General features: G+C 37.5%; 1 protein-coding gene across 4 annotated transcripts in view; it reads right to left on the bottom strand.

Annotated features, from left to right (window-relative positions):
- Positions 1-19: 19 nt before the first annotated feature.
- vps13a (vacuolar protein sorting 13 homolog A) overlaps positions 20-21,743 on the bottom strand; it is a 41,660-nt gene continuing 19,936 nt past the window's right edge. For 2 of the 4 annotated variants that reach the window (XM_008418518.3, XM_017306673.2), the window contains exons 41-76: positions 21,430-21,639; positions 21,082-21,225; positions 20,900-21,001; positions 20,668-20,820; positions 20,328-20,586; positions 19,587-19,747; positions 19,341-19,444; positions 18,955-19,267; positions 18,502-18,638; positions 18,120-18,414; positions 17,760-17,864; positions 16,906-17,052; positions 16,346-16,477; positions 16,136-16,266; positions 14,573-14,641; positions 12,490-12,622; positions 10,733-10,793; positions 10,475-10,646; positions 10,198-10,351; positions 9,856-10,002; positions 8,916-8,997; positions 8,761-8,830; positions 8,443-8,557; positions 8,092-8,205; positions 7,547-7,692; positions 7,365-7,446; positions 6,899-7,012; positions 6,082-6,157; positions 5,530-5,693; positions 5,358-5,403; positions 5,100-5,223; positions 4,295-4,409; positions 2,646-2,731; positions 1,195-1,318; positions 1,041-1,115; positions 20-950 (exon numbers count right to left, since the gene is read on the bottom strand). In XM_008418518.3, the coding sequence (XP_008416740.1) occupies positions 900-950; positions 1,041-1,115; positions 1,195-1,318; positions 2,646-2,731; positions 4,295-4,409; positions 5,100-5,223; positions 5,358-5,403; positions 5,530-5,693; positions 6,082-6,157; positions 6,899-7,012; positions 7,365-7,446; positions 7,547-7,692; positions 8,092-8,205; positions 8,443-8,557; positions 8,761-8,830; positions 8,916-8,997; positions 9,856-10,002; positions 10,198-10,351; positions 10,475-10,646; positions 10,733-10,793; positions 12,490-12,622; positions 14,573-14,641; positions 16,136-16,266; positions 16,346-16,477; positions 16,906-17,052; positions 17,760-17,864; positions 18,120-18,414; positions 18,502-18,638; positions 18,955-19,267; positions 19,341-19,444; positions 19,587-19,747; positions 20,328-20,586; positions 20,668-20,820; positions 20,900-21,001; positions 21,082-21,225; positions 21,430-21,639 (4,713 nt within the window). In that variant the 3' untranslated portion in view covers positions 20-899. Of the gene's footprint in view, positions 951-1,040; positions 1,116-1,194; positions 1,319-2,645; positions 2,732-2,954; positions 3,380-4,294; positions 4,410-5,099; positions 5,224-5,357; positions 5,404-5,529; positions 5,694-6,081; positions 6,158-6,898; positions 7,013-7,364; positions 7,447-7,546; positions 7,693-8,091; positions 8,206-8,442; positions 8,558-8,760; positions 8,831-8,915; positions 8,998-9,855; positions 10,003-10,197; positions 10,352-10,474; positions 10,647-10,732; positions 10,794-12,489; positions 12,623-14,572; positions 14,642-16,135; positions 16,267-16,345; positions 16,478-16,905; positions 17,053-17,759; positions 17,865-18,119; positions 18,415-18,501; positions 18,639-18,954; positions 19,268-19,340; positions 19,445-19,586; positions 19,748-20,327; positions 20,587-20,667; positions 20,821-20,899; positions 21,002-21,081; positions 21,226-21,429; positions 21,640-21,743 lie in introns of those variants that run through there. The other 2 variants (XM_008418520.3, XM_017306674.2) reach the window with 2 other exon arrangements.

Raw genomic sequence — 21,743 nt, 5'->3', positions numbered from 1 at the left:
TGGAGAAAACAGCAGCCAGTTGTAATTAGAACTCCTTTATTTTTAAATAAACTTTTCTCTGCATATTTCTTTTGTAAAGTTTGCATTGCATATATTTATATATATATAGTACAAAAACATGAAAGCAACATTACCATCTGAATTCCACAGACTTGATGTGATCAAAGTAAGTTAAATGAACATATAGCAGATAGAGTACAGTATAAAAATAGCATGCATCTGTAAATCCAACTAATTCCTGGAAAATGTGTATAAAAAAAATAAACTTGAAGAAGAAAAAGGAAAACACTGAATTATAATGATGTTACAGTAACACTTTGATTCCCTTTTATATGATCTGGTACATAATTAACAGCTTTCAATGTTGAATGTAAGGTTGATAATTTGGCCTCTGTTATTTAGGATGCTTCCAATTATATTTCTACATTTTTCACACAAATAAAAACATAATTAACAACGAAGAGGAATAAATTCAGTGACATAATGCATTCGACGGTGAAAAATAAAACTAAAGACACCTAAAAGGCTTTAAAACACCCAGGTCTTTTACACTAAATGTTATAAAATGCAAAGGTAAACTTGAGGATTAATGTTTGCTCTGGTCAAAAAGACCAATGAAAATATATTTGTGCAAAAACAATGAGTGCAATTGGAGCAGTGGCAAAGTTTAGTGAAATGAATTTCTGTGGTGAAATTGTGTAATTCAGAAACGCATTAATAGCACTTTCTTTTTTTTTGTTTAACAATATAACTCCTGTTTAAATCTTTCACTCCTAACTTCATGCAGTCAGTCAGTCAACAGGAAAAAGAAAAATTGTGCACCGTTTACACACGTGGGGACGTAAATCAGGCATGCAGTAAAGAGCAAAGGCACTGACACACAGAGATCATGTGTGTTTTTAGCATTTAGGTAAACGATCTCTGGCATCCTCCAGTTTGTTGAGAACCCACTGAAAAAGAAATTAGAAGTCAGAATAAATGAGTTTTCGTCCATTCTCTTAAACACGGCTGGTCTGATCTCCTAAAGATCGTCAGCTTACCTGGGCAATCTCTGGCGTTTTGAAGTTTATGATCTTCCCAAACTCTTTGGCATGGAAGACTGATTTCACTCTTTCCTGTATGTTCAGAGTTGGAATTCGATTTATGTGGGCATGCTGTGAACTTTTAACTGAACAAAAAACATAACGTTCATACCTTGGCTTCAATCCGAAGTCGACGTCCACCAACAATCTTTGGGTCCATTGTGAATTCTTCAAAGAGATACTGCCACTCGCAGGTCAGCTGCCCAAAGGTGCCTTTAGTCACAAAAAATATTCCTCTGCAAGGCAGAATCAACAAAATGAGCCAGTTTGGTACAAGTGTCAATGAAGGTGCTTAAAACTAGTCAAAAGAACAAAAGCTGTAAAATATTCGTTTTAAAACAGAACCAGAGATATTTTATAAATGCTTAGTGCTCCAATTCTTAATATTACAAATATACTTTTGAGGAGAGCAGGATTTATCAGAAACAACCTCCAGATTTTGGGAGTGAGGACGATGGAAAAGCCTTACCAGCAGTTCCCAAACTCAACTCCACAGTTCACTCACTAGATCAAGTCAGACGTGTTTGACCAACACGACCACATTGGCTGATTGCAACTAACGCTAAGTGTTGAATGGGATGGTATCCTGCAGCAGTGTGTGACCAAGCTGGTGACTAGCATGAAGACGTGGTGCCAGGCTATTCTGGCAGCGCTGATCGTATTTGCTAAATGAGTAAGTCTTGTTTATTATCAGTAGCAGAATAAGCTGACTTATATTGCCAAAGGGTTTAGCAGTTTTCAGTCCAACCCACATACTCAACTCTGCTGCTTGACCCACAAATGCATTTTGCTAACAAAGGTGACATCATTGAACGGAAACAAAGCATTCCACAACGGCATACAGTGGGCCACCACTTATTTACCTATTTGCAGATTTTTACGTGAAACTCCAAATTATTCACTGCGTATCAACCTATTTTTTTGTACATCACACCTAAAATATTCATGAGAAAATGCTACTTGGCACACAGTTGGCTGGGGTTTGGAAAACAGCCAATCCAGAAACGGCTTTCATTTTTCTTGGCACTGTTTGGCTGTGGTAATAATCTAGATTGTAGATGTTCGCTGCAGCGGTTTTGCCGAGACGGTTTCCACTGTGCGTGATAACGCAGATTAAGCCATATTTGGTCGATGAAATATTAAACTAACGAAGGCAGTTAGAAGTGTTTTTAGAGGCGACTTCAAGCATTCACTCATTTTAGCTGTTTGAGGGCGGCTGTGGTTTCTAACCCGCACCAATACCAGGGTTTGACTGCAACATTTATTGCCAAGAAAGACACAGTTACAAAGAAATAATCAACCAAATCTAATTTCTTTTGTGATTGTGTTCAAATACGTGTTTTACAATGAGACATTACTGCTATTAACCTTAAAACATTTTTGTCAGGACTAAACTTGTACAGCACCTCATACACCATTGCAATGCAAAAAGGCTTTATGAGCATCTAGTGGTGAAGTTATGAACTACAACTAAAGGACTGCGTCTTAAGATGCTCAAAATGACTGATGTCGTTTGAGCTCAGCAAAAATGTGATCATTTATTAAAGTGTCAGAGCTGCTTACCTCTTGGTGATCATGAAGAAGTCTGAATCGTTAATCTTGGCATGAGCAAAGTATCTATACTTGGCAAAACGTCCGTTTTCAATTGTCTGCGAGAAAAAAAGTTTAAAAGAGAGAATGTGACTTTTTTTTTTTAAATTACAAATTATTTGCAGGTTTGCAAAAATGATTTAAAACATGATGAACTAACTGCAGGAATGAGGCGGCATAGTCCGCAGCAAAATGAGTGCATGAAAATATGGAGAAAACTTAGAAAATGAAAAAACAACAAGGGGTGATGGGAACAGATGGGATGAAACAGACAATGGAGGCTGGAATTTAAATAATCCTTTATTAGCAAAAGAAATGGAGGTCAAAACTGCTGATAATGAAAGATTTCTCAAACAGAAGCTAAGGATGAAAATAATGACTGACAGAAAAAATAGGAACAAAAATAAATCTGACAACAATGGATTAATGAATGATTAAATGAAGGATACCGACTCAGTAGGAACAAAACAAACATTTAAAACTGAAACACAAATCAAAATTACAGTCTTACATTCGCCTCAAAGGACGCCTTAAAAGTTCAACAGTTTAAACTAACAGAGATAATAATCTGCAACTCTCCAACACAGACTATGCACAAGTTCCAGAACTACTCTACGTCACAGCTACGGTGGATTTTAGCCGTTTTACTCATCATCCTCATCCTCGGAGTAATTAGTTTTACTCCATTCAATGTAGGCCAAGCGCCTCTGTGGACATGACAAGAGAGAGGGAGGAGGGTCAGAACAGGAAGGACTGGAGCTTCTTTAACTGAGACAGAAACTCTGGAAAAGACTCAAACCAAATCTAGAACTTGGTGTCTAAAGTCATATTAAAAATAAATAAACAAGAGCAGAATAGGTCACAAATAAAATACATTTTTTAAAGGCTTGGAAAACCAGAGACGTTTACAAAACTCCTAATCAATTTGGAGATTAAAATCTCACAACCTTAAAGTTATCACACTAAAGTCAGAGCACAAACTTATCTCTCCACCCCAGAAGCTTAATTATTTTGTAAATAGTAATTATATTTGTTTTGCTTTCTTTATATTAATGTTGCTAAAATGTCTATTGTAATAAAAAATCCTTTTTCATCTGATAAAAACAGCCAACACATGTGACATTCACTTAATTTTTTTAAATGTAGTTTTTTGAAGCTTTTTGTGGGACTAGTGACCTTTATCAAACAGTAAACAGACATGCAGTAAATGGTCCAAGACCAGAAATCAAACGTTGGACAACCGCATTGACAACTGCAGCCTCTGCACCTTGCGTGTGTGTATGTGTGCGTGTCAGTTGTGCGTTCTACCAACTGAGCAGCTCTGCACACATTCACTACATTTTTACTGAAATCATTTACCCATGCTGAATATAACATACAGTCGTCACCAGTCGTAAATACTAACAGCATAAATCTATCCTCTGACTTGTGAAGCTGCTGACACTTTATGGGGAGAACATTAATTATCTGGCTTGAAACAAGGGAGAGATGATAGAAGTTATGAGGGATCAATGAAAGGACGGGTGACGGTGAAAATGAATTAAAACTAGGAGTGAATTCCCATAAACTAGATGATCCAGAACAATCAGATTCAGAAACCCAAAAACAAAGCGGATTCTTACCTGGAGCATCTGGCTCCCGACGCCCTCTCTCTCCTTATATGGTCGGATGACACCGTCCTCGTGTATGAAGCGAGGAGGACGGAGAGAGATAACATCCTGAGAGGTCTCTGCTGCCCTGTAAGCGGAGCAATATGAGAGGAAAAATATTGTTCTTGTTTACCTAAAGAAGCACAGTTTAAGGAACCTACAGCATAGTTCATTTACAGTTATTGACAACCCTAATGTAGGGTTGAGTCCAAAAGCCTTATATAGCAAATTATGAAGTTGACACTAACGGATGTAGCTCTTCAACACTGAGCTTTAAAGTTTATCCCTGCCATTCTGTTTATGCAAGCAACATAAAATTATTTGTCATAATTCAAGTTATTTAAAATGCTTATTTTTTTAATTGCCCTGACAAGTTTAGGAGATTACATGTTTCCTCCATCTCATCATCTGCTCAATGTCGTACCACTTCAAACCAACAGGAAACCATACAGCACACTGCAAAAGTTTAAATAGTGCAAAAAATTTTAAATGTTAAAAAGTGTTGCTATATTTTAGGGCTTTTCGCACATCTTTATGAGATGTACAAAAACTGATGGACAGCATTTTAAACTATACCGTACAGAAAGACATTCAGATAGTAAAAGTCTGGCAAAGAAAGCACACAGTAGACTGTCATGATTAAATATTGACCACCTGAGGTAAAAAGCTCGTCTCTCCTTTAACAGTTCTGTTAGAGAAGCAGCGCATTTAAAATCCAATTACCTCAGCACTGTGAAACCATAAGGATGGACACAGAAAGCAGAAAAGAGAGTTATACCTTTTGATTCCCTGAAAAGTACTGCTGGCCAAGTCGATGATGCCTCCTGTCGGTCGAGCTATCGCGCCCACCAAACCTTTGCCAAAACCCTTAAAGAACCCCGCTGCCCCCTCTTTCTGCGCCCCTGCACAATAACAGATAATGTGTTTAGAGGTTTTAAACCCAACCACAGCTTGTTATTATGAATATATAAAAAAAAAACAAAAAAAAAAACAGTTTGTAGCTTTATATATTTGTAGGGAGTCAGACCAAACACACCTTTTATAGGTTTGGTAACAATCCCTGTGATTCCACTGACGAATCCCTAAAACATAAACAAGCTGCGTCAGATCAATTCAACATTTTTATTTTAGGCCACATTACGGGCCTAAAGTCAGAAACGTTATTATTGATTAATCCAAAGTGGTGTTGGACAAATAACGAAACGCACAGAAACCAATCCTTTCCCGCCTCTGGCCAGCCCGTCTTTCAGACCGGTAGGCTGTTTGTTCATGGCTTCTCGCCTCTTCTGCTGGTATTCCTCATCCATGGTTATCGCAGCGACTCCCTTTGCGATGGTCCCTGTTATCCTAGAGGCTGCGCCTGCGATACCCCCTGTACAAAAAAAAAATACACAAAAGATTATTTATTTTAAAAAGATACAACTTGTTTTATGCCACTGATATGCGTCACCTGGCAAGTACAGATAATTTGCAACTGGGACAGAAACAATTTTCTGCAAGTTTTAGATACATTTAACTTCTTTATAAAAGCTGAAAATCAACCTATTAAGAGCAAAAAAAGTTTATCAGCTCAACAGAAGAACCAAGGAAAATGTTTTAGCAACCCCCCATTTAATTTTACAACTCCTGGTGTCCTGATACAATCTGCACAATCAGACATCCTTCATCATTATGTTTGCCTCTTCCATGACTGCTCTGTATCAGATCTTAATTGCCGAACTAAAAGTTCCCACTAGTTTAAGGTAAAGATCAATTCTTACCAACAGCTCCTCCAACCAGAGCTTTCACACCGATGGTCATTCCTTCTATAAACTCTTCAGGGCCTTGGATGGCTCCCTGGAAAACCAGCAGCACAAATGAGCACAGAGAATGAAGATCAGGAGTTTCTAGGATGTCAATCTGAACAGAAATTATTGCAGAAAACCCTCAGATCCAATAAACGGCTTGTAAATGTATAAATGCATCGAGGTAAGTCATAATACCATAATAATATTTTGGGAAAACTGTGGATAAAACAGGGCAGGTCACGCCACCACTTTGGCAATACTTTAGATATTTAAAACAAAAAAAAAAACTAATCAATAATTATTGAAATCGACAATTATTGATATTGGCTGATATGAAATGCTTATATTATAAGTTTTTCAGCTATATCGTCCAGGTCTATAATGTTTAAGATCTAATAAAACTAAACATTTAGTCACTCACAGGATTACAAATTTACAAGAAATAAATACATTTTAACAACTTTTATTTTCACTCAGATAAAGCTGTTTCCTCATGCAGTCATGGATCCGAACAAAAACAATACCACTACAAATTACTGTCACATTTTGAAGCACAGACAGGACGACTGATTTCTTGTTGAGCAGAAGCTTCAAAACAAGGATGAACGGCTGTAAACAAAAAGAGTCTGTAAAATGCGCCGAGTTAGACTTAAAAGTTATAATTTGTATTTCATCAATGTTTCAGATAGAAATAATACCTTGTTTATGCTGAAAAGATTTGTTTAAGAAATTATACAATTTTTCACAATGCAGAAAAATAAAGCACTTATTCTATGTACTACATTCCTACCTGGTAGGGCTCGTAGAAGAACGCTTCGACGCCCTCCGACAATCCTCTGATCAACCCGAAGGGATTTCCAAGCACGTCCAGGCCCAGCACCAGTACATACATCTGTTTAATAGCCTGAAATATAAACGTGAATTCACATTTTTTCAACTTTTAATGAATAAAAGGAAAACGGAATTTGATAAAAAAAAAATAAAAAAAACTTCTTGGTGAGGTAGCTACATTTATGACTTCTGACCCACTGGAAGGAGGACTGTCTCTGTTTAATGTTGAACTGAATTAAAAGATGGATTTTAAATGCAAAGAAAATAAATACAATTGATAAAAGTCAGTATTGCTTGATTACTGATAAAACATACATACAAAAGAAAAATACTTTTTCATCAACCTTTTCTAAAGAAATCCCTCAAATGTGCAAAAAAAAAAAAAAAAACCAGAGCCATTTTGAAAATGTTTCTATGACCATCACCTGCTTGGAATAATGTCTGATGACCTCAGATTGTAGCTGCTGAGTGGTGTAAAACTGGAAGTTTAGCTCAAAGAATCCCAGCCTGGAATAAACAAAACACCCAGTCAGGAGAATCATTTCTTCAAATCACAGAAAAAGCAGCCGGATCTGGTTTCTGCGCTGAAACATGCGAGGCCTCGTACTTGAAGACGACGTCCTGCACGTCAGTGAGCGTTGCTCCGATGCTCTTCAGCAGCAGGTTGAGGGACTGAATGGGGATGAGTTCAGTTTCTCTCTTCTCCTTTAAGCCGTCTTCTCCTCCTGTGCTCAGAGAGAAACTCAAATGCAACTGAAAAGAAAAACGGAAACAATTTCATATTAATTTCAGTTCAAAATAATTAGAATATCACTGACTGAGTTTATTCCGTGTTGTGTTATTTCCTCTTTGTGTGATACATTTCATGCATCAACAGCACAATAAGCATTTAAAAAAAAAAAAACAACTTATATTCTGTTGTTGCACCCTTTCTTGGAATATTTTTTGGCATTGAAGGTTGTAAAATGTGCTTACTTATCACATTCACTTTACAATTAATTCATTTGATTGCAGTTACATATTACTGATTTTGCTATCATTTTTGATGTTCATAACCCAACAAAGACGGAAAGAAATTATGTCGTCTAAAAACCGATTTGTTTGTGCCTTTGTTTGCTACATTTGCAGAAAGTATTTTTGAATTTTACCCACCTTGATAGGGGAAATGTGGAACTGCTCATAGAGGCTGATGGGTGACGTATCAGTAGAAGAAACATGGTTCAGCTCCGTTTTTATATACTCTATGTCCTTAGTAAACAGCTCCACCTGGAGGGCAAGCGCAGATACACTGGATCAGGAAGTTGCAGAGCAATAAAAAAAGCATTTGCTCTATTAGACGCCTCTAATTTTTGCTCTTTTTTGCTACACTTTCCACAAAGGACCTGCTGGTGTGCTTCAAATTGTTGTCCAGGCGAATAAACACACTCCATTTGTCCTTGTCTGATAATAAAATATGGAGGAACAGAGGGAAGGATTTGGTGATTATCAGTGAGTGTGACTGACCTCCTGGTCTGAAGTCATGACGCCGGCGTTCTCAGGAGTAACAAAGTCCAAGATGGCATACAGAAAGCCCAGGTCAAGCTTTAAATCCATCTCCTGAATCAAAACCTTGAAGTACCTGAAGTCAAAACCAATTTATTTGTTATTTAAGAATAAGCTGAGAAAACATTACAATTGTTTGTCATAAATGAAACAATGGAGAAGATTAATTTAAGAGAAGACAACAATTATAATCTATGATTACTGAAACTAATGTGCGAAACTTTATTTTACCTGGATATGAAAATATGTAACATATATTCAAATAAAAACTAAACATACTTGATGCGAGAGATGTCGGTGTGTCCAGCAGTTCTGGTTACAATGCTGAGATCAATTAGAGGTTTTGGTTCTGGAGGCAAAACAAATGACATTAAAGACCAAAACTGTGCATCATGAGTAAGTTTATGACAAATTAACTCGGTGTAATCACAGACCTGTGTCCTTGGCGATGGATTTGGGAAGTTTAATGGGGTAAAAGACGAAAGGGAAGATGGCTCCTGGTATCTGATTCTGGATCTGTAACAGAGACAAGACTTTTCTAAAAACTAATGCTAAATGAAAACGCATCTGACACCAAGTCTTTAAAAGATTCACAGAAAACAAAGATGCTGTGTTTTCTTTGAAAGTATCCATTTAAAGTTCACAGTTAGGTTTGGGGTTCTCATGAGCAGGAACCCAATGATCAACAAGAGGTATTTCTTTTTCCTTTAGATCCATCAGATCTCAACATGTTTTCATCTCTGCATTCATGAGGAGGAAAAGGAGCATGATTCTTTTCCTCTTCCAAATTATCTGTCTCATACTGTCATGGCGTAACAACTTTTAACAAATGCGTAAAGAACATTTTACCTACTGCAGCTGTAAGTGATGTCAAACAAAACCTGAGCAGGAAAACGGTTTATTTTTTTCCACTGTAAAATCTACAAACTGTTTATAATTTAGAGTGTGGGAGTGGACAGGTTTTACCCTCTTCTTGCAGTCACTTACACACCGGTCCTTCATCCCTTAGCAACAAAATGCTGCTCACTATTACTGGTTGAACATGTGAAATTCAGTAAAGGGATCTATTGTTATTAGATTTTATTGTCTTATGTTCACAAGAATCTGCTGCGTCTCAGAACAGTAGCTCTCTGATATTCTGAGAGAATGATGGGTTAATTATTTTAGTGTAATTTATGGTGTGTAGTTTACAATCTGCACTTTAAGCAGAAGTTAAAGCTGAGACTCAGGAAGCCAAAGTCTTGCTGCTACTTCATCCCGAATCAGAAATCAGACATATTAAAGCAGCAACACAAACATTTTAGACATTAACTCGGGAGCAAACAACTGGTTGCTTTGTAAAAATGTTGGATACCAGCAGGTTTGTAATTTCACCTGTATCCGGTGGATTTGGACACGGTAGGCTCTCTGTCGAGGTGAGATGCTGTACTCCACCTTCACCCCGGGGAGGTGGAGTCGCCTCAGGGGAGCAGCCACTGGCTGCAGCATGTGCATATCTGAACCAGTGGGTGTAAAACAGACCTGAGGGAGGAATTATTTAAAAAAAAAAAAAAAAAGTTTAATAATTACACAAATACTAATGTCCTCCTCCTTAGCAATCAGCCAAAATGTTTATGCCCAATTCACTATCAGATTATTCTAATTGTTAACACTTTAAAATGTTTGGTTTAATAATTTAATTGCTTACAAATTAACCAACAATCCTTGTGCTCTGACCTGAAAGTTGTTCACCAGGTCAGCGATGCAGTTGTCAATCGGCGAGGAATCACAGTACTCTCTAAAGCGATTCTCCAACATCTCAACTTCTTCTGAGCTCAGGGTTTTCCACCGACCTTTCTTCTTAGGCTTGATCTCCCACACAATGTCAGAGCTAAACCAGATGCAGCAGGACAACAGATGCAAACATTTCTGTTACAAACAATTCTATAACAGAAAAGGGAATCCAGTCATGTTCGACCTGGAATCAGCCATTTACTAAACAAAGAAGAATCACCTTGTGATTCCAATAAAAGAAATCTCTTGGCTATTGTTGTTGTTGACCAAAGATATGCCCATGTCGTGCAGCCACAGGATGACTTCCTGTTCGGCATGTCGCAAGCTTTCATTTTCCACAAGCCGATTGAAGATACGCTGATTCTCAGTGAACACCACGACACGCTGGAGACCTTTCCATCAGAAATAACACACATTATCAACAGGAAATCAGATGTAATTGTAAAATGACAGGATCCAGGACGCATGGGAATTTTACCTTCATAAAAGGGAATCACATAAAGCTTCCCTTCTCTGTTGGTTTTCTCATCAAGCAGTTCCTGATGAAACAGCAGAAATATTGCAGTTAATCACAAACATGAACGATTCGACCATCCATTATCTAACACGTTTTTCTCTGCAGGGTCACAAGGGGTTCTGGTGTTTTTCTCCAGCGGTAAACAGGCCAGAGGCGGGGTCACCCTGGACAGGTCACCAGACCAGATAAACAGGACAAACAACCATGCAGAACCACACTCATACCTAAGAACAATGTAGAGCAGTGGTCTCAAATTGCCTTCTGCAAAGGCCAGAGTCCTGTAACTTTTAGATGTGTCCCTTATGCTACAGACTGAAACTAAGTAGTGAAACTGTCTCACTGGCATGAAGTTAAACTCCGCAGAGCTCTGCCGATGAGTTAATACTGGAGCCAGGTGTGCTGGAGCAGAGAGACGTCTAAAAGTTGAAGGATTCTGGCCCTCAGAGAAAGCGGTTAAAGACGACTGACTTGGAGAGATCAATTCACCTAAAACTGTGGGAGGTTTTGGACCTCCCACAGTTTTTGGACTGTGGGAGGAAGCTGGAGTACCCGGAGAAAACCCGCGCATGCACAGGGAGAATGACAAACACTGAACATTATTTAATGCGTAACATTGTCCTAACAGATTATTGGTCTAGTTAAACTGGATGAAGAAGACAATCTGGATCTCAATTAGTTTAAGAAAAGCACACAATTACAATGTTTACTTTTCTTAGGTGAGCCATGTCCTTCTCCAAAACTATTTCATTTGTACAAGTAAGAAAGCAGCATAACCATTTTCTACTTGACCAATCCATGTCCTGAAGGCAAGAAAGACAAGAGCTTAGAATATCAGTTTAAGACGCGAAACAGAAAAACCCACAGCAATCAGTTTAAATTAAGTTGATGATAATGGCTTACAGATAATAAAATTACCAAAAATATACTTCATCTGAAGATTTTAATAGCACACAGACAGATAAAAACAATGTTTGTAGACTATACAGCAGCAAAACAAGATTAAAACACTTTAAGACATTTGACTCCAATAATAATAAGAGTAATATAAAGCATCTGCAGCCAGTTGTGTCTGTCTCTTTATTACTCAATTTCATTTAGAAAGCAAGCTCACAGGACCTGGAGGAAAAGTGGAGAAAGCTGTGAAGTTTCCACTGCCTGTGATGTTTTGGGGATCAATCTCATCTGGTTAGAGCTCGGTTTGGCTTTATGGAGATGCCGATTTTAATTTTAAGCAGAAGTTACAGAAAAACTAAAGGCCATAGCCTGGGCTGTAGAGCAGAGTCACAGGCTGAGAAAGTAATTCAAGCAAATGAAACCTCAAACCAAATTTGATTTGCAAATTAGCCTGTGGCTAGAAAACCCATGTTCTAAACAACGGTCGCTATGTTTTTTTAACATGTAACATTGTTTAATGTGCTGTCCTTACCGAAATTAATTTGAATTGAAATGGAAATACTGAATGGATACACGGCAAAGTACAGGGCACGCTTTTTATTGGGCCAACATTTTTTCTTTTTTTCGTTTTGGTTTTATATAATATTCTATTTCTCCTTAGAAACTGAATTTGTGATTTTCATCATCGGTAAGCCATTATTATCTAAGCGATCAGAAATAAATGCTTGAAACAGATTAAATTGAATAGAAAATCCTACAAGGCAAATTCAATATTTCCCCTCATTTCTTAGACACAGAGAGCAAATCAATCTCAGGTTCAGTACCTTCTCCACCTTGAGCTCTCCATGGTACCGTCCATGTTTCCAGCTAAGCTCTCTGGACCCGGTGGGCTCAGTCCAGGTGTAATACACAGCTTTTCCAGCCTCTAGATCTTCCCACTCCAACTCCTTCAGAGAGCTGAGAATTCACAAAAAGTGGAACAGCGATGATAGTTTAGGATGTAAAAAGATTTACAGCAAGCAGCCAAAATAAGGGAGTTTTGAAGAACAACACAACAGAGTACATGCAACTATGAACACATGAAGGAAAAAGACATCACAAAAGGGCAGAATATGCCATCTTAAATACCCAAAGGCTCAATAAGTATTTCCTTAAAAGTTTTACTAACAGTCATTTTAAGAAGAAAGTACACCCTCTAACAGTTCTATGGTAAAACTACTTCAATCTTATTTTAATAAAAAATTTTAATAAAGATGAAGACAAAATGTAAACAATTGTAAAAGCAAAAATAAATCATGGAATTAATACATAAATGCAAAATATTTTAAACCCCAGAACTTAAAGAAGGTGAACATCAATGACTGCAAGTATTATCCGTTTGAGTAAATATGAATATTTAGCTAAATGCTCTCAAAGCAAGAAAGAAAAGGGGAAGTTCACTATCTAGAAATTGAGAAGAGAAGCAAAGGAAGGCTAGTTAATGAGAGAGAAGAACTGGGAGCAGAGGATGGAGTAATTCCCGACGCAGAATCCCATCTAGCCAGCAGAACATCTGGGAAGACTTTGCTACCAGATAAACCCAACAACATTAAACAGCTTTAGGTGTGTAACCTGCTCCATTTCACAAAATGTTTAAAATTAGTAACAAACTGATCTTAAAACAGGCAAAACTTTGCTAATTTATAGCTAGACTTTTAATATTTATGTTCTCCGTAGGCACCTCAATGATTGTTGTCAAGGATGTGAAATCACTTTGGGTGTGAAAGCAGGTTACACAGTCAGAAGTCAAACAGGTTCCTACTCTTTTCTAACTTCCCTCTTCATCCACACTCAGAACTGAGGTCAATGAACGTCTTTGACAGGAGTCAGAGCCTTTTGCTGCGCTTCAAGCTAATTTCTAACCTCATCACTTGTTTATATTGATTGTACCATTCATTTAACAACAAAATCCATTCTTTTTTCTTTCGATATGAATCGTTAATTTCACATAACTAACTCTCATTAACTTCCTTAATAAGGGTAATCTTCGGTGGAAGGTCGATTAGGGGAGCCATGATGAGTGTAAAACAATGTTTTATTTTACTTTTTTCATCTCATGTCATTTACATTTTTTAGAAAAATAATGTTTGCGTTTCCACTGGTCATGGCCAATATTCATAATAATCAACAGAAATAAACACTAGGAATAAAATCACTTTGTGTGTAATTAATCTTCATGACGTAAGCTTCACATTTTGAATTAATTTACAGAATTAAATGAAATGTTCAATGACGTTGTGATTCACTGAAATGAACCTGTATGTGTGACTAAAAGCTTTCCACTAAAAACATATAAAACAAATATATTTTCATCCTATTCTTATATATTGTGATGCATTTGTATTTATTATGTTACTTATTTAAAAAGAGTAATAATCAAATTTTTTAAATAAGATTTTCTTACACATAATGTATCTGAACCCACAGCAATTCTTTATTTTCTTTAATAGGACTTCAAAATAAATCATATTAATCTTCTTCAAGTGCCTTTTTGTTAAAAGTAAATCTTAACAGAGATAAAAGTTTTTTTATACAAACTTTATCTACTTGAGTTTTTCTTATACTGCAAAAATAAATGAGACTACCTGTAACGTAGTGAGTTAGCCTCGTGTCGGATCAGTGCTCTTCCATATTTATTTGTGTCTTTAAATATTCTCAGGTGTGATCAACAATGTTTTTTGTTTTTGTTTTGTTTTTTCAAAAGGTAAAAATGAGCCTATTTACTCTCTCGGCCTGCTTCTAAAAAGATAACAATCATGTCTCTCCTTGTATGTTTTCATGATGCATCTTCTTCTTTTTTTTCCTCCTGAGTCCTTAGCCTGAGTTCAGAGTGTGTCAGAAGAGTTTTTACATTTCATATTTTTCTACCTGTCCTCCTCCCCTGAGGAGGAAAGGTCAAGCAGCTGGTCAGCCACCCACGGGGTCTCTTTCCGGGTGCTGCATTGGCCACACGACAAAAAAGATGCACAAATCACCGTCAACAGAAATAAACACTGACATTTATTATTAATCCAACGATTTAATAGAGATGCACCAATCAACTGGTCAGAGTTTGGAACATGTTTTGGTTTGGCAGGTCAAAGAAAAATCATTATTTTTTCACCCAGTAAAGCATCAAAACTAAAAACTCCAACCACATTCAGTTAACTAGAAGCATAAACTTTGATGCGAGTGTTTAAAATGAACAAAAATCATAGAAATTTTAGATGACTAAGGGGGATAGTTTTGGAATTACATAAATCTCTGTTGTATTTAAAGCACAATAAATGTGCTTTTATTTTACATTTATTGTGCTTGAGAAAAACCATAAATTTGATTGGTGCATCTCTATTGCTTAATAATGCTACAAATAACCAAAATGTTTTCTTCAATCAAATCACATCAAATTAACAGCTGCAATGTGAAAAAAATCATACATATAAAAAGAATATCAGGCTGAGGCAACAAACTTTGACCTAAAAGGAAAACAACAACAACATTTATTAGTATGGACCTTCGTGGCCCTCAACCCCGTAATGTAAGTACATATTACTACATGCATTCATACAATAATAAGTATTACCCTTATATTATAAATAATTTGTGAAATTTAAAAGATGCAAATACAGATTTTTTACACTCATGCACTCTTTCCTTTTATATCCCAATGAAATCAACACTGGGCATGCTGCAAAAACAGCTTACGTTTATTAAATTGAACTGCAGTTCTTTATTTTTTCAGAGATGACAACAGAGCTCTGATGTTTCCAGCCTTCACTTTAGATTTCCTACAGTTATTTTCTACCAAGCCATCAGCACAGGAGGTTGTAACAAAGTATGAAAGCATCAACAAATCAAGCAGCAATTTGATTTACAGCCATTCATGATGTTTTGGGTGTACTAATCTGCAGCTACTCATCATGAAGGCGGTATGTCCACCCAGGCGTTTTGCACAGCTGAGTGGTTGCCACAGGAAATTAAAGGCTTTCTCAAACATGCATTAAAGAATCATATGCTTTTGATGAGGGAATAACATTATAACACAATGTAAAGCTCAAAAAGTCGATTTCACATAATAATGCCCCCTTAAAGATCAAAGCTTTTCTGTTTGTTTCTAAAACTGCAGCTGATTCATGACTAGAAATCGATGCATGAAGTGCCCACACAGACAAAAAGAGCTGGCCTACAGGCAAAAGTTCAGTCAGGGAACTCTTCTATCAAACAGCAATAATTTGGAGGAAAAAAGTTGCAACTTTTGTTAGAAAGTTACTCTAAAAAGTAAGGATAATTTTATAAACAAAAATGTGTTGAAGTATTAATGTTACTGTCTTAGGTTTTGTAATCCTGTAGTGACAGCCCTAGTTCTTTCATTGACTAAATATCAAGCAGCAGACGATAAAACTGTAAGGCTTAAAATGTTTTTCACTGTGTGCATTTCTCCTGTTGTCCTACCTCTGTCTGAACTGAAGACGTTCGTTTGTATGGTTGATGAGGAGGAAAGGGGCCGCCCCATCATGGTACTCAGAGAATCGAATGGTGGCCGAGTGATCAGACAGGTTTACATCGACGATGATGCCGCCCACCTTAAATAACACAAAGTTAGAAAAGAAACAAACTCGTGTCCTTTTAATCCTCTGATCGAATGATTGTGTAATTACTTACAGAATTGTCCAGATGCAGCAACAAGCAGTTCTCTCGTTTGGTGAAGTTAATCGTCTGGGGAGGCGCTAAACATCCTTCTAATTTGATCTTCAGACGCTTGGTGTCATTCTCGGGCCAGAAAGGAATAGCTGACTAAATATGGGTAAAAAAAACAAACAAAACAAAAGAACCAAGAAGGCAGTTTAGTATTCATAGAAAAAAAACCATGCCTGAACACATAAGCTGGTATTTCTAAACTGTTTTAACAGAACATATAAAAATAAAAACTTATAAACCACTTTTAACTTATCATATAAAATAAAAATAATAATTTGACAAAAAAAATTAGGACAGAAGTACTAAACTAATTTCTATCAATTTTCTATACACCCTTGTCCCTTAGTGGGGTCGGGAGGGTTTACTAAACTAATTTCTAAAAGAAAATGTTTGTATCCTATGGGAAATGCACAAACACACAAAAAAAGAAATATAATTTAATTTAACATGACCTTATATGAAAGCTATTAAAAGACCAGGCATTAGTGAACATGAAATAAAAAAAGTTAAGTAACTAGTTTGACCTGTTCTGGCTCTGCCTGAGTCCAGTTTTCCAGGCCCTCCTCACAGACAAAGACCCTGTGCTTGGTACTGTTGACCAGCATGTAAAACGGTACAAAGGTCACGATGCGGGTCAGACTGAAACTGCTTGTATCAATCTTCACTCCAACCTGGCAGAAGACAGCCATCAAGCAAAATACAAGACACGGCGATGATGATGTGCAATTATGTACAAAACAAAACATAACTTACAGAAAAATGTTGATAAATTACATAACATCTTAAAGTTGTTTAAAGAATACATTTGAACAACTTTATTCATGTCTCCTAATTTTAAAGATTGTGGTTTCCAGCTGATGAAAACCCAACCTTCAAGTTCTCAAAAATTGTAAATATAACAAAAACCATTAAAATAAAGATGTTAAAAAGGATTTTTATACAAAAATGTAAAACTGGGTTTACATCCTGCACAATCATGGGGAACGAAGGATGACTTGGCAAGTGGTGACTTGAGATGTAAGGAAATTTACCATTAATTTGATCAAGCGTTAAAAAATATAAACATTTCAATACAGCATTATTAAAGTGAAGTCAGCAGCATAAATGTTAATATCAGTAATAATAGCAGCTTTAACAATATCAATATTACACTAAATTTACAATAAATTCTGATAATTCTCCTTTGTTAAATAATATGGACTAAACACATAATGCTCCTATCACTCAGATTGTTTATGTTTATGAGTCCATAAATATGTTTTTAAGCTCAGAGAATAGCATATTGACGTTAAATTATCACTTTATAAATGTTAGTGGGACATTTCTCATCTGATAAAATCTTTATGTTTGAAATTCAACAAATAAAACAAAGACTTACCAGATAGTCTTTGTATCTACCTTTACATTTCACATCGCCATGGCTACCAACTGTGTCGAGAGAGAAATCGTCTGACAGCTCGCTGTCCGAGATCATGAGGCGAACCTGAGAGAGGAAAAAAAAAATCTCATTTAGTAAAGCAGGAAAGCAGCAACTCTTCTGACAGGTGTGAGTATTTGTAGCTATATAAAAACCGATGGGTTAAACTTGCTTTGGCATGAAGGTGGGGCTTATGTGATGTCATGATGTCACACCAATGTATGTAGCAATGTTCCTTGACGATGCATTAAAAGTAACATTACAGGTCACAACAGTATTGGAAAGCACAATACTGAATAATGTAGTCTTTTTTCTTCCTACCTTATTGTTTCTCAGAAAATTGCGAGGCTTGAAGGAGAAGAGAAGCGGCATGTCGTAGTCTAGAGGGTGTTTACGGTGAATATCATCAGCCTTGTACTGCAGCAACCTCCCTGTTTTATTCACCATCCAGTATGGAGAGTGGATGGCAACAACAGTCTGACCAGGGTCATACTGAACATGCACTGCAATATCCAACTCAGGCTTCTTCCTTTCCAACCCATCTCCTACATCTTCCTCATTGACGCATAGAGACTGGAACACAATGAAGGTGATGTCTTCCTGCTGACTCCGGAGTCTGCAAGACAACAAGTTATTTTGACTTAGAGGAGAAACAGTGACCTCAGGTTTAAAGGTACAAATAAATAAAATATGCAGGTTGGACCTGTATTCAGAGGACCAGTCCTGAGCCAAATAATCAAGAAGCCGGAGTTCAAGACTTGACTGGTTGATGACCGCAGTGTGAAGCTGAGCAGAGTGGCCTGGACCCAGCGTAACCTCAGGGCTACTGTCCTTTATCCCCTATTGGTAAAAATGTATTTGATTAAAGACAGGCATCAAAGAGTCTGATAAGTTTTAAAATTTCTTTAAATCGGGACCTGATCTGTTGTTTTTTGAGATCCTTTGGCCTAGTTCATGTTGTAGGATTTGTTTTCTTTAATTGATTTTCTGATTTTTTTTTTGTTTCACTTTATTAAATGATTCCAAATTAACTCAGAAAACAAAAACAATACTAGATTACAAACCCATAACCGGGCTTGATTCTGCAAGTCTGACAAAAATCAGGTCTATCTAGTAAAGTTAAGCTTCGCTGTGTAAAAATGCTGGTACATCCAACCTTTAATTTGTAGGCAACAGGGTAAGGCAGCAGATTGCGGAGCAGGACAGAGGGCCAGAGGTGAAGCACAAAGGGAATGTCACAGTTTTCTCCAATATCTCCCGTCTCCTTGCACGTCACTGTGTCTTTCACTGGCACCATGTTGATCATCATGACGCCAGAATCATCTCCACGACGACGGCACGTCCGCTGCAGGCGAGTATCTGGATTAGGATAGAAGAAGTCCTCGTAGCTGAAGCCCTCTGACACGTCAAACTGTTTTCTGTCTTCCTCGGCGGTCTCCTCTGTTATCGGCTGCAGGCTCAGCTCAGACCTGAGGAGGGCAACAGAGATTAGAAAGAAGAGACGATTGTGAATGTGAAGGGTGGTTGTGGTTTGGCACCCACCTGTATGAATCCAGTGGTACACAGAACTCCTCAGTCGGAGAAGCTTTTCCCAGACATGTTGATCCCTCAAAAACGTTGAACGGTATCGTGAAATGATTGATAATCTGCAAAGAATATGGAAAATTAAAAATTTTAAAAATCACAGATGCACAATAAATGATGGTCTCTTGTGCATTTTTATGTGATTTTCTAAGATTACATGAATTATCTGAAGAAAACAGCTAATTTTCTCTTCTTTCAAGGTACCTGAAATGGAGAGCGGATCTTGATGTATTTGCTGCCCTCCACAGAGGAAATCTGACAGACGAGGAACCGAGTGACTCCTGAGTTGTCGTGCCTGACACTGTACATACCCCGTCCCACTTTGATCAGAGGGATCACACTGGTGGAAGTGTGGCCCTCTGGAGCTAAAAACATATATAAAAAAAGAAAAAAGAGTAATTTTTTTTAGATGCTAAAAGTCAGGATAGAGACAATAATAAGTAATGAATGTTTTTTATTAGATAAATGGACTCAATAAGAAGGAAGATACAGGTATGGAATATTGTATTTTAAATTATTTGTTTTTGTCTAATGTATTCCCTACAGTAGTAAACCTCCTAAATAAGACATAAGAGCCACTAATTTAATTAGATTTATGTGATCGACCAAAGCAAGGTAAAGTTTAGCTGTCAAGTGGAAGACAAATTATACATGGTGCAAAGATTTTTCTAAACACTTTTATGAAAAGTGTGCAATATTCAGATACTAGACGAGTTGGTGAAAAAATACTGGAAAAGACAAGGGATGCTACAACTTATTTCCACAATTATTTCCAGTTCTGTGTGGTTCTATCAAAGATTCCTAATAGAGGTTTGTGTCTGTGATTTGAGAAAAAGTGGAATGAAGTTTGTTGCAAGGTGTGAAGAAACATAAAGATAAACACAAAGTCAACCTGGGTTTAAAAAAAATACAACTCATCCAGATCTAGAGTAGCAGGCAACTCACCAGGCTGTATGTAGTAGTCTTTTTCACTCAGCGAGGTCATAGCTGAGAACTGATCCGACTGTGTCGTGACTGAGTAGTCCATCCCAAGGCTTTCGCCATCCTGCAGGTTCACAGTGTGTCCATCGCTCTGCTTGCCGATGGGGGAAAACATCCGACTGTGCCGCACAGAGACAGGAAGACCCAGCCTGTTTTTCACCACAAAGGGAGCTTCATCCTTTTGAAAACACTCTGCAGTCTGCTTGGCAGCTTCTGCAAACGCCTAAAGAATGAATCAGATAAGGGCTCACAACACAAGCGTAAGCAGGCGACAACGATGGAAGCCTTTCTCTGCTTCTCTTACTGTGCCCAGGTTGTTCAACATGGTGAGTCCACACTTGGAGAGCGTGATGTTGAGCTGGTCTTTACTGCTGATGGTAGTTACTGTCCTATACTCTGGAATGTTGTAATCCACTTCATCTGACAAGGTAGGGCTATTCACTGGCTTCTTCTTCATCTGGTTGCAAAACATTTAACTGTAAAGGCACAGTATGTGTGTATATGTGGATTTACTTTGACTGGATTGTTCCCGCTACCTTCAGGTTTAGAGTCCAAGATTTGAAGCGTTCGCTTGTCTCATCCTCCAAGGGCTCCAACAGCGGCTCCCAGACGCCCAGCATCTCATTGTAATAGTGAACCTAAAAACACAACAAAAACTTTCAGAACGTTTTAGAGGAGTATTTATCACTGAGAAATAGTTTTATATAACTTATTTTACCTCCAGGGTGAGCTTGCTTTGGAGGTTAATGAGTGTGGACCAGTTTTTCACATCTCCATGAAAGGAGGACTTGGCGAGAAGCATAGGGATGGTGAGGTGTCCTACCCCAGCTTCCAGAGTCACACAGATTGAACCTATGGTCAACTGCAAACACAAAGATGGTAATACAGCATTCAGCTCCAACTTTGCATATTTATTCTGTGTTTAAAGCAACAACAACAACAAAAAAATCATCCAGAAATAGCCAGATTTTTGAACAGATCAAGATCTCAGGAGAGAGATAAATAAAATAGCATTTGCAAAGTTTGGCAAAAATCAAATAAGCTTAGTAATGCAAGTCATACATACCTTTAAGGACTCTCCCTGTGGAATGAGTGGCGTTAGAGACTTTGTGTCTTCATCCCCCTCTTCTTCCAAGAACCAAAGCTTGAGCTCCTTCCAGTGTCGTTTCTCCCACAGGTTCACAGGAACGGGGCTCTCCTGCTCCTCAGGAGTCTCAGCCTGCGGCGTCAGCGCTGACTGGATGGTGATCACAGTGTTGATAATGACGGGAGATACCTGGGAAGACAATTATTACACAAGAATAATAAAAACTGCTTCACTATTCCTGTTTACTGTAGAGAATAAAGGCATTAAAATAACTTCAAGGGGTTTCATTATTT

The sequence above is a fragment of the Poecilia reticulata genome, chromosome 9, assembly GCF_904066995.2.
Source record: "Poecilia reticulata chromosome 9, P_reticulata-male-v2, whole genome shotgun sequence".
Lineage (NCBI taxonomy): Eukaryota > Metazoa > Chordata > Actinopteri > Cyprinodontiformes > Poeciliidae > Poecilia > Poecilia reticulata.
The sequence above is the reverse complement of the archived record's forward strand: the minus strand, read 5'-3'. Positions and strand labels throughout refer to the sequence as shown.